This window comes from Tenrec ecaudatus, chromosome 1 (genome assembly GCF_050624435.1).
Source record: "Tenrec ecaudatus isolate mTenEca1 chromosome 1, mTenEca1.hap1, whole genome shotgun sequence".
NCBI classification, from domain to species: Eukaryota; Metazoa; Chordata; class Mammalia; order Afrosoricida; family Tenrecidae; genus Tenrec; species Tenrec ecaudatus.
In genome coordinates this window covers 200,632,300-200,645,389 of record NC_134530.1, presented here as the reverse complement: position 1 = coordinate 200,645,389, position 13,090 = coordinate 200,632,300, and the positions used below count along the sequence as shown (strand labels likewise).

Sequence of the window (13,090 nt, the reverse complement as noted above, 5' to 3'; positions counted from 1 at the left end):
GGCAAACTTTTTGAGTGACATAAGTGTGATTGTCACGCACATCCTTCAGATTGCAATGAACATTTATTTGTAAACAAATATACACTGGAGAGTAATTGTTAGTGAACTGGAAAAAAAGTAAAAACACAATCTGCTCCCTTTGTTCTCAACAACATCTCCAAATTACAGTTTAGGGACAAAGTCTAATTTCTGATCTGCAGTTCTTAATATTTAAAAAATTGGTATGAGAGTGGATGATTCCTGATAGGAAATTATTTGGCAATATCTGATATACTGTTTAAGCCCAAAATGTCTGAAGTCAGAGAAAACAAAAACAAACTAGCTGCCGTAGAGCTGATTCCAACTCACGGCGACCTCTTGTGTAACATAGCAGAGCTGTATGCTGCAGGAGTTTCCCCCCATGGCTGATTTTTCGGATTTTATCACCAGGTCTTCCTTCTGAGGCACCCAGGGTTAATTCAAGCCACTAGCCTTCCTGTTAGCAGCAGCATATGGACCACTCGCCCCACTCAACAATGCCGAAGGCAGAAACCTCGGTTCACATCTTCACGTGCCTCCCTCCTACCTCTATGACACCGTTCAATTTGTTTAGCCTCTCAAAACCTCCATTTCCTTCTTTAGACAATTAAGATAATAAAAGCATCATTCTCTTAGAGCGGTTACAAAGACTTAATGAAATAATGCATCTAAAGGTTATTTGTACACTGCGTGTCATATATAAATAATCCATACTAAATATCATGACTATGTTAGCTATCTGAAATATGCATTTTACTTTTGCTATTCTGACAAATGTTTCTTCAGAGTTATTAAATATGGATAATAGCAGATAGATATCAAAAAGAATTTTCTAATGTCACCAGAATGCTTACAACCAACATCCAGTGTTATCTTGCCAGTGGCTCTTCCGGCCTCATTGACGGCTACACAGGTGTAATCACCAGCATCCAGATCCTGTGTTTCTTGAATCTTCAAAAGTCCCAAAAAGGGGTCGATAATTAGGAATGCTGACGGCCTTAGCTCAAGATCTCCTAAGTCAAAACAAAGGGGTAACATTAAACACCGCAATACTTGCATACTATCGATTTTGACTCTGCTGTTGGTTTAGCATAAAGACTGCGGAATAGAGTTGACTGCAAAGTTTTTAAAGTACCAATGTCTGGCGCAAAGTAGGCAGTGTTTACCCAATGAGGGAATGAAGTGTTTATTGGGACTGAAGTGATTTATTAGTCCATTTATTCTACAGACTAATCTATGGCCAAAAATCTGGCCGGGAGATGGATTTTGCACAAATATGTCTAAATTAATATGCACCTAAGTACGAGTAAGCTCTTTGAAGCCACATTGGGTAACTGGGAAATGATGGCGTCTATACCAGTATCTGTGTAAAGACAGGAATGGAAACAAGTGTGAAAGAAGTTTTGACAGAAATCTTTGTGGCAAGACAAATTTCAGTTACCCCAAGGAATGCTGCAGAGACTGGGGAAAAAAGATAAAAACACCTCCTGCCATTTAGTAGAGTCTGACTCGTAGTTACCCTACAGGACAGGGTAGAGCGCCCCGTGGGCTTAGCTCTTAAAGGAGTGGGACGTCTCCTCCTCCCACAGAGCAGCTGGTGGGTTCAAACTGCTGACACTGCGGCTGGAGGCCCAATTTGGAAGCGCCACACCAACAAGGATCGATTACCTCACGCCCCCCCCCCAACCCCCGTAATCCAATCAGCGTGTTTATAGCTTTCACCAGATTAACTAACTGGACAGTAGTCAGCAAACCCAAAATCTGTGATTTGGGCTAAAGATTAGCGTTTCAGGTTGCTGGAAGCTGGTTAGATTTTGTTTTGTGAAAGCTGTAAGTACCGTGAAAGGATCCAACTAGCAAAGGCTGGGAGGAAGCCACCCCGGTTCCTGCAAAAGGATGGGGGGAGGAGAGCACATGGGGGACGGGCTCCGACAGCGATGATCGGAAGGAATCTCTTCTACGAACTTCCAGGGCCATGCTGCCAGTCAACCCCGTGGTGTCCATCGACGCTGGGTTTCTGTTTCGTTGGTGAGTTGGAGTAACAGGTTGTGAGGGAGCGCCGACTTGTGGAGCTGGAAGTTTGGCTTCAATCAGAAGGAAGAGTGACCCAAGAAAGGCAACTGGTATCTCGGCTACCTGTCTTGTCTCGTCATCTCAGAGCGCCTGGGCTCCGCTCAGGAGCTTTTATGCCTGAAGGCCCGCAAGGCCTCCACAAAGCTGTCTATTAATTAGACTTCTCATTACCCTTCCTCCCGCGCTGTGTCCCCTCCGGAGAATGGAAAGTAAGCAGGATGGTGGCATAAAAGCAAGGGCAGAGTCCTGGGTGTTTCATGGCAGCTCAGTGTCAACAACTCTTTGTTTATTTGTTTGTATAGCGAGCGATGCAGACCATGTGGGGTTTCTCAAAACTCCTGAGGTCTGAGCACTGCCACACTTGGAACTTCACAGGACGCCCTGTTACCAAGTGTATAAAGACAGGCTCCCAACACATACACACCAGCTCTTTGCCTTGGATCGGAGGCCCTGGAAGCAGCTCCCACATCCTCTGGAGGGCGAAGCCAACACCAAAACCAACCCAAAGCACTTGCTGACCCATCCATTTTCACAGCGATCCAAGCGACAGGGCAGACTGTCCCTCAGGACGTCCAAAGCTGTAATCTTTCTAGAAACAAACCTGGCACATCCCCCCCGTAGAGGTGTCGCTGGATTTAAACGCCCAACCTTTGGTTACCATCCAGCAGCCTCACCATTATGGCACCAGGGGTCCTTGTTTGGGCAACCCAGGAGGCAGTAATTCCCCGGGATTTTCAACAAGCACCTATCAGCACTCTTAAGGTAACAAACAATTTTCTTTTTTGTTTTTAGGTTTTTGAAAGGAAGGGAGTTCAAAGGTGTTCGACGTTTAAAAATGAAACCAACATTAACGATCAACTGACAGTGCCAAAAGCATTTTTCAACATACCAATATTTAAAACCTCAACTTGCCTTTTAAGCTTGCCACGACATACCATGCGAGCATTAGAGAAGCAACCAGAGCTGAGTGTATGTGTCTTTGGGAAAGTTTCATAGATAAAAGGAGGTGCTGTTGGCATAGACTTTCCTCCTCTCACAAGAGAGGATGCAAAAGACAAATGCCATTTCAATCGAATTGTAAAACTAGGTTTGTCCTTGTAGAGCCCCAATAAAATTGTGGGTGACCTCCCCAAATATCCTGACAACACTTTGAGAACCACTCAATAGCTTTAATGTTTCACCATAAATGTCTTTTATGACATTTTAATCATGTGCCTGATATCCTTTGAACCCACTCGATATTTCTCATTTCTAAAATGAGAGACCTAAAATTTGGGGTGAGCATTTAAACTTAGGAAATTCCTTTCTGTTGATGGTCTAAAGTCAAGTTCATGGCTGCTTCCTTTTAAACACTCATTCAAACAGACTTTTCTCAAGAGAGATATGCAGGGAAAGTTATTCTTATGATTTGAGTAGGACCTATTCTTATGCATCCCATCTATGTAGGAATGTTCCAGACTTCCTGGCATCTTGTTCCCCCTGAAGTGGGAGAGCACAGCAGGGCTGCTCAGGACAATCTCTTCGGAGGCAGCCCACACATAGAAGAGCTTGTCACCTGAATTGTACTCAAGTCGTCCGCTGTCCATTCTTAAGGGAAATTGCCTGCACGTGACTGGAAGTATAAAGAGGCCTGATTCTAGGTCTGGAGCATATCTGTCTATTGGTCATGAACATCAAAAAAAATTTTTTTCCAATATGGTCTGTCAGCATCTAATGGCAATATTCAGTTTCTGCTGACTCACAACTCATAGGGGAATGTGCTATTATTTACTGGTCCCTTGAACTCTAATATTTATGGTTGAGAAAAGAGAGTAATGAAGGATCCATTCTAGCATCTCCCGGGTAGTAATTGTCCAGGGAGGCAATCTGAGCATGGCTTTGTACCTTACCCTCATGAAGACTAACTCATTTCCACAGAGATTAAGCAGGAGGAGAGCCCCAGTGTGGGAGAACAAAGGTCTCTGTGTGACAATCCCACATCCACGCAGAGATCAAAGCACATTCCATTGAGTTTTGAATATTTATTTTCAGCATAGACTACTGTCTAACATAAAACACACTAAAACTCCCTCTGAAACGTATTTTTGTCTGAGTCCATGTAAAATTATAATGGGAATTTGAACATGATATATATTCTTCTTTTGTAATTCAAAGATTTTAATATTTTGGATAAGTAACACAAGTTTATATGTTAAATTAAATATACTCGATTAAGGAAAAGCCCAGAAATGTTTTTTTATCAGAGAAAACCTAAAAACTAGAATGCGTTTAACATGGAAAACCATGAGAATGACGTTAGCTCTGTCTCCTTTCCTGTTTTTGACTTGTTTTACAACTGCAAGTGATTGTTTTCTACATAAAGTGCTTCTCTTTTACTATTTTTTTCCATCTCGTGTTCCCCAAGAGTTTGAACGCGAGGTGAAATCATCAGCTTGTACTCATGACCTCAACCTGTTACTATGGGAATGTCTGTGATTGAACAAACAGTATCAGAACAATAGTGCTTTGTACTACTTAGCATTTTCATTTGAAGATTACAAAGTATTTTGCAAACAGAATCTCAATAATCCTAGCAACCTCTCTATTAGGATGTTTGTGGGAATTGCCCTTTCTCATAAATTGGAAGAACTGAGACAGAAGCAGAAGCAGGGCTTTGTGCACAAATTACTACTGTCAGCAACAGCCTGGACCCAGACCCGAGTGTATTCTCATGCGACTGTTCCGTATAATCGAATCATCGAGGTGTAAGCCTTGTGTAAGACAGAGAGACAGCTAATGCCTATACTTGATGCAGGCCTCTGCCAAGGCTGATGAATCAGCTCAGAGAATATGAGCGCACGTCTCTCATGGCCTGTCAGCCTGGAGGTGTGTCTAGCTGAGAAGTTTCTAGAAAGCACCCTTGAGAATGGAGAACACATCTCGAGCCGTCTTCTCGAAGGAAGAGGAACTGAAATCAGCAAAACTACATTAAACATTTACTGTGTATTCCTGGAACACATTTGACAGGAAACAATCTTAAACTAACAAAGAAGGTTCAGCTGGATTAGCAAAAGCAGACTTTTCCTTCCTTCGTTTTCATGGCTTTGTAATCCACACCAGATGTCAAATTCTGAAATCTAGAGTTTAGAATTTTGAGTTATCATCCCCACTGAGATCATAAACACTTTTTTATGGGGCTACTAAGTCACACACAAAAACAAAATTTTAACAATACCCCCTCACCATCATCACCACCTATTTTTAAGAGAAAGCACAATGAAGTGAACTAAACACTTGGAAACAAACCTTTGAACCACTTAACGTGAGGTGGAGGCACACCAGAGGTCTTGCATTCCATCACAGTTGTATCCCCAAGGGCAACCAGGAGCTCACCGTGAACTACCATCAACTTGGGGGCTTCTGGAAAGGCAGGGATGTGGATATTCAATCACCGCACAGTGCCACACACAGCTCTGTTTATTAAATGATATTAGATACAAATATCTATCCGTATTTACAAACTTGTGTCTATTCCAGTGTTCACTTAGGGCACTTTTAATACACACACGAGTATGTGATAAAAAGTCAACTCTTTAGGAAAATGCATATTAGCAAAATAATAAATCTATAAAGTGTTGATGGTAAAACAGAATCCTAATGATTTGAAACAAGTAATTAATTAGTAGGTCCTGATGAAAAAGAGGAAAACATAATTCTGGACAACTGAATATATATCTTAAAAGCAATAAACAAATAACAGAGCAAGAAGCACTACTGCTAGTCATAGAAAGATGAAAATAATTGAAAGAGGAAAGATGCTAAGACTGACTTGGTTAAATTAAGGTATTGGAATAACACAATTGCGAATGAATTTGTAGTGTTCTACACATTATTTTAAGTACTTTCTTATCTAATTACAAATTTCTCATAACTAATTATCTAGCTATAATCAAGGACTAAAATGTCATCTATTAAAAGAAAAAACAACAGCAGTGTCCATCTGTATTTCCCTTTGATGCCACGTACAGCTTATTCCTTACGTTTATTTTCTTAGCACTCTGTTTCTCCCCAATAATACTTTATTTTCTCACACATTTTCTCTCAACTGGGTATTTCAGAGCTTTGCAACTTCAATTGAAGTCCTTTGAAATGATGACTTTTGTACTTTTTTGTTCTGGTTTGGTCTCCTGCTGAGGATTTGTATTTTCATCCCAAACATACTAACCAGAATCTGCATTTTAACAAGACTCCCACAATGGTTCCTATAGATACCTATATAAAAATCACCTGGAGATCTAGTTAAACTGTAGATTCTGATTTCATCTCTCTGGTTGAAAATGCAAATTGTCAGCTGAGGTTGAACTTGAGTGAACTGGGTTCAAAACTGTGTTAAACCAAATTTTCGTTTCACTGTTACTTTCCACTAAGCCAAAAGCCAAACCAGTGGCCATTATGTCCATCCTGACTGATGGCGACTCCATGCGTTTCACAGGATTTTCAATGGCTGTGATTGTTTAGGAAGAATTCCTCGGGTGGTGCAAATAAGCACTTAACTGAAAAGCTGGCAGTTTAAACCCACCCCATGGGTGCCATGGAAGAAAGGCCTGGCGATCTACTTCTGAAAGATCACAGCCAGAGGGTGTATACTGATACAGATAGGAACTGGAGGCACAGGGAATCCAGGGTGGATGATCCCCTCAGGACCAATGGTGTGAGTGGCGATACTGGGAAAGTAGAGGGAGAGTGGGTTGGAAAGAGGGAACCGATTACAAGGATCTACATGTGACCTCCTCCCTGGGGAATGGACAACAGAAAAGGGGGTGAAGGGAGACGTCGGACAGGGCAAGATATGACAAAATAATAATTTATAAATTATCAGCGGCTCATGAGGGAGGGGTGATCCGGGAGAGAGAGGAAAAAATGAGGAGCTGATGCCAGGGGCTTAGGTGGAGAGCAAATGTTTTGAGAATGATGAGGGCAATGAATGTACAGATATGCTTTGCACAATTGATGTATGTATGGATTGTGGTAAGAGTTGTATGAGCTCCTAATAAAACGATTAATAAACACAAAAGATCACAGCCTTACAATCTCAGGCACACACTTCTACTCTGAACATATGGGGTCAACACGGGTGGGGGGGTGACACAAGAGTAATGCTTTGGGGATGTGTGTGTGATCTTTTGGAAGTAGACTGCCCGGCCTTTATCACAAAGTGCTATTGCTGTCAGTTGCCCTTGAGCTGAGTTCCACTCGGAGAGCTCCCCACGTGTAGAGGGAACTGCTCCATAAAGCAGCACTGCAGGCTCTGACTCTGTTCAAAGGCAGGTCACCGCGCCTCTTCAAGGCGCTTCTTCTGGAAGCTTTAACCACCGACTGCTCAGCCAGTAGTTGGACAAGCTACATAAATAACCCAAACCTGCTCTAGGCTCTTATATATCGCCCTGCCTTTGTTAACGTTGTTTCCTGGGCCTGAAATGCTCTTTGCTCCAGCTCTTTCAATCCCACTTATTCTTCTCAATTTAGTTTAAATCTAGTCTTCTTGGAGAGATATTTGTAAATTCCACCATTAGAATTTATTGCTTTTTCTGCTCCCTGCCCATTGTAGTATTTCTCTCTCTACCGCCCTAGATTCCTGTATGTTTTCACCACCATCATGCAAGTCCCTGGAAGGTGAGGACTATTCATTTATTTATCTGTTCCTTAAAGGAAACACGGCATTTTTGCATACCCTGGGTGCTTAACAAATTTTAAATCACGGCATCCGCGTTTCCTATTTTGGCTCCTAAGTTCATAAAACAGAATTTGTTCTGTCCAATTTGGGATTCTCTCAAGCACTCATTCAATATTTCCAACTGTCTGTTCCCTCTTCACCTGGGTGTTCTGCCAACATTTTTAATTCAGTTAGCTCTGAATCCTTTTTAATTCACTTAACTCCATTTTCCTCTCCAAATTTATTCATGATGCCATCTCCTTCATTTGGATAAGTGAGGCAATTATTTCCATATCTTTCCCTGCTCCCATGTTTAAAACCTGTGAGGCTTTTATTTCCTCCCTCACAGGCCCACTACCCATCCAACCATCTATTTTTACTGTGGCTCTTGTTACTCTCTTTCTGCCCCATCACCAGTTTCCCTCTCTTAGCATTAACTAATGGAGAAGAAGCATGGTGAGAAGATGGAGTTCTAGCCGATTGTTTTCACAATTTGTAAACTCACACTCAGCTGCATGAGTAACAAAGAGCTCATAAAGCAGAAGCATTCGATAGAGTCAAACCATTCTACAGAGTCGTATTCATTATTTTCAACAAATGTTTGGTAATGGAGGGGGCAAACAAAAGATGGAAAGGAAAATCGCACTTAGGCAAGATTAACAGCAGAAAAACTCTAAACCTTTGTGACTGTAAATGAGAACTACAAAGTAGAAGTTCCGATAAGCTAGAGAGTATGTCTCATTTCTTTTTTCATTTGAAATTTAAATCCTGCAGAGACCAGATGAATCATGGAAGCGAATTCTATGACCAATGTAATTCCCCATAAACTGAGCTCCTTGATTTCTGTCGGCTAAAGAGGCCATTCATTCCCTGAACTTTTAACTTAAATTAGTTTTGTTATTTACTTTAGCCAATAGTTGAAGCATATAATTTAATTATGACACTGCATATAAGTCTCTAATATAAAGTCTCAGAATAATACACTTACATTGTTCTTTATGATATTCATCCTATTTTAGTTGTCTTTTAAACTAATGATACTTGCCAATGAATCTAAGTGAAGATGTTTGTTCATCCATTCCAGCTGAGTTACTTGCCAGGCAGCCATATATCCCTGCATCTTTGGGAACTGAATTTCTGATAAATAAGGTACCATCTGAGGTCATCCTATACCTATGGATCAGAAACAATAGGAAAATATCACAATAATGGTATCAAAGTACTGTAGTCCCTTCCACTACAATGCTTTCAAGTATTTCAAAGTTTTAATTCTATATTCATTGCAGAAATAACGAGCCTCATCATTTTACAAACATATCTAAGGAACATATTTTAAATATATAATAACAGCTAACATGTACCTGGTACTTGCTGTGTGCTAGAGGCTGTTCTGGGAGTTTTTTCATTTACTAATATGTTCACCTTTATAACCAACCAATAAATCAAGCGCTATTATTCTGTTTTACAGATGAGAAAAAAGGCTACATAATTTACCCAAAGGTGGGGTTAGAAAGTGGAAAAACTCGAATATGAACCCAGTTAATCTTGTCCCATGTGGGAACTGCTACGCTAAAGTGTTCCTCAGAATGAAAACCTTGCGGATGAAGTGCGTGTCACACAGTGAGTCAGTGATGAGTGAGTCTAGGAATAGAATCTGGCACCCCATGCTGGATCATGCCTAAGACTTCCTCCTCATGCCAAACCCAGAGTAACGGAAGCCCAGTGGTTGGAAACTTGGTTGCTTATGTTCCACATGTCCATTACACTCTTTGAGTGTAAGACGATTCAATGTCTTTAAAAATCACCCAGAGGGATAAAATCGCTCTCGTCTGTAGCAGGGCAAAGGTGGGCAGCAGTTACAAAATGCTTGTGCTCAGTTTAATCAAAACTGGTACAGTTTCCGTTGCTTCGCCCTGTCTCTTCTGATGAATCCAAGAGCCAAGTTTTTATTTGATTTCTTAAAGCTCCTTTACTCCACAGAATAGCTATTAGACACATTTTTGTTATTGAAGGTACAATGTGTTATCATATAACTCAAAAAGCATGAGGGTGTGTACTCATCATACATTTTATTATTATTACTATTTTTTAAAATTTGTCAAATCTAAAGCTATGGGTTTGAGGCAAATGTTTGCCAAATCTAAAGCTATGAGTTTGAAGCAAATATAACTAAATCATAGGGATTTGGTCAGATTAGTTTTATCTGAAAAGGTCATCCATTTATCTCTGTGAAAACAAAGAACATGATACAAACCCAGTACCTGTGTGAACCCACGATAAGCATATTGTTCATGGTCCATGTGATCTTTGGTTTGGGATAACCTGTTGCCGAACACATAATGGAGACCTCAGATCCCGCTGTGAAAGACTGGTTCTTGGGCATCACAGTGACTTTGGGAGATTCTGCAAATAAAAAGAAAACAAGGTATCAGAGTTTGGTGTCAGGAGCTGCCTCTGCTACCTCATGTGTAGGCTTCTCACCACCGCACATTGCCTTCAGCTACGATGACACCAACATGGGTCTGGCTCTCTGGTGCAGGATGGAAAAGAAAAGTAACAACAGCAAGGTAAGCAGACTCGCTTTGTGAGAGGGAAATGAATGTTATCCTAATGCCATGTTTCCTTCTCCCCTGGTGAGGGCAAATGCAGCATTAGCTGATTTCTAGGCCAAGCCTCTAGAGAGCTTTGGCTCTTTCTGCTATGTTTGAGCTAATCTTTCTTTTTTAATTTAATGGATTATAAATGTGCTTACATTGGAGACCATGTCTTTCGTATTATTCCATATTCCATGTTACAATCCATAGAACGTGACATTCATTTCATGTTATGCAGTGACTTGCATTGAATAGTCACTTAACGCTGTTCATGGAATGCAGACCATGGGTTCTAACTTGGCTTTGACCTCTAATAGCTGCCACTCCTTGAAGATCCTGCAATACTGAACATTTGCCTCATGCTACTAGCTTCTTAGGGCCTTCATGTGACAAAAATATCAATTACTGAAATTTATTGCATTATAAAAGAAGACTTTATGAGAAGGATATATAATTTCAGGGATCTCTTGTCAAAAAGAAAACAACAATAACCTGAGACAAACTAGGAAGTTTATATGTTTACCCTAATCAAGTATACATTTTCTATCTACATTACTACTCAAAAAGTATGCATCTCCAGAGAAGGTACCACTCCTAAATGAATATGAAATGATCTTCTTTGTGGAAATACTTTCCAGTCAGTAAAATTAATAAAAATAAATTCATTTCCACAGTGATGGAAATAGATGCCATGTAGATTCTATGAGTATTAACAAAATTAAATAAATTGGCTTAATGTGTTAAGGGGATTGTTTTTCATTTACTTAAACTTTTATTATCAGTGAAACTGGGAAATTCAGTTAGTCACTTACATCAGTAAATGAGGCCCTTATTTCACTAAGAAAATAATCATTTCGTGAATGAAGGGGGATGTGCAGAGTGGAGACCCAAAGCCCATTTGTCGGGCACTGGAGATCCCCTCACAGAGGGGTCTAGAGGAGGTGATGAGTCAGTCAGGGTGTGATGTAGCACTGATGAAGAATACAGCTTTCCTCCAGTTCCTAAATGCTTCCTCCCCCTGCCCCCACTACCATGATCCGAATTCTACCTAGCAATGTGGATAGAGCAGAGGTGGTACACTGGTGCAGATAGGAGCTGGAGGCACAGGGAATCCAGGGCAGATGATACCTTAAGGACCAGGGATGTGAGGGGCGATACTGGGAGGATAGAGGGTGAGTGGGTTGGAAAGAGGGAACCGATTACAAGGATCTACATGTGACCTACTCCCTGGGGGATGGACAACAGAAAAGGGGGTGAAGGGAGTGGCCAGCTAGGGCAAGATATGACAAAATAATAATTTATAAATTATCAAGGGTTCATGAGGGAGGGGGAGCGGGGAGGGATGGGAAAAAGAGGACTTGATGCAAAGGGCTTAAGTGGAGAGCAAATACTTTGAAAATGATGAGGGAAAAGAATGTACAGATGTGCTTTATACAATTGATGTATGTATGGATTGCAATAAGTTCACATGTGATCCCACCTGTAGACCATCGTCTCTGAAATAGTGGCGGGACTCTCATGCTCTGGGGGTAGGACCAAGATGTTGAAGAGATGAAGAAGAACTAGGAACATTTCTTTTTCCTTGTAACTTACTGAAAGCCCAAATTTATCACAAAACATGTTTCTTATGTCTTGCTCATATTGACATAGGATTGTTGCAAAAATGTAGGCAGCTTTTAAGATTTTATATAAACATAGTGCCTTCCATAAAAGTCTGCCAAATTTGGCCTGGCATGTTTCCCAGTCAGGATCCCACCGGTAGGCTCTGTAACTCAGAGAGCAAAGTGAAAGTTAATGTCAGGATGCAGAGAACCAAGATGTCATTGAGCAAACAAAGCCTGGATATACAGTGTTGCCTAGGGTCATGAAATAAGTCTGTGTAAAACACACAGGTGCGATGACATCACCCAACAGAAGGTGAGACATCTACCGCTGCCCTGGAAAGACTATTCCTGCTGACAATTAGAAAAGCAGAAATTGCATGACCAAACATAGAGAAACAAAATTGGATTTCTGTCAAAGAACAGTTGAATAAAGATGATCAAAATGATTTAGCCTTTATTTACTTAGGTTAAATAAGAAGATTATTAGATTTTACTGTCTCTGGTTCAACTGGTAAATGTTTAATTCATTAAGAAAGAAGAATTTCTCGTTCATTTGTCAGAATCCATAGGGTTGTCTGACATAAAGAGTGAAAATTCACTTAAACAATAAACTTTAGTCTTCATGTTTCAATATTGGTTTATTAAATGTACCAACTGAATGTAGTGTGTTAATAATTTAATATTCAGAAAAATAGTGAACATGGGTGGGTAAAAAAGAGGATATAGTGTAACTTTCTATAAGCCTAAAACTACTCTAAAACATCTATTGAAACATGCCTTTCTTGAATGAATCACTCGATCTGAGACTCGCCCACAGTTATCAGGAGGCACCAACTTCAACTGGCATAATATAGTTTCACAAAGACAATGTAGTACATGCTACTTCACTGAGCAGACACTGGGATCTTAAAACCTTGAGAGTGGCCTTCTAAGGTGCACCGAATTGGATCTTCTAAGGTGCAAGTACTCGCCCATCAGGCTGAAAGAAGAGTGAATGAAATCAAAGATGCATGGAAACATTTAGTGCAATGGACGCCTGGGCCACATCCACATCAGTCTTCCTGATCCAGAGACGGAGAACTGAGGAACCCACGCACCACTCCTGACAG

General features: G+C 40.7%; 1 protein-coding gene across 2 annotated transcripts in view; it reads right to left on the bottom strand.

Moving 5' to 3' along the window:
- HMCN1 (hemicentin 1) overlaps positions 1-13,090 on the bottom strand; it is a 544,205-nt gene that overhangs the window by 264,143 nt on the left and 266,972 nt on the right. For both annotated transcript variants that reach the window (XM_075528409.1, XM_075528416.1), the window contains exons 12-15: positions 10,045-10,186; positions 8,829-8,956; positions 5,377-5,490; positions 873-1,031 (exon numbers count right to left, since the gene is read on the bottom strand). In XM_075528409.1, the coding sequence (XP_075384524.1) occupies positions 873-1,031; positions 5,377-5,490; positions 8,829-8,956; positions 10,045-10,186 (543 nt within the window). The remainder of the gene's footprint in view (positions 1-872; positions 1,032-5,376; positions 5,491-8,828; positions 8,957-10,044; positions 10,187-13,090) is intronic.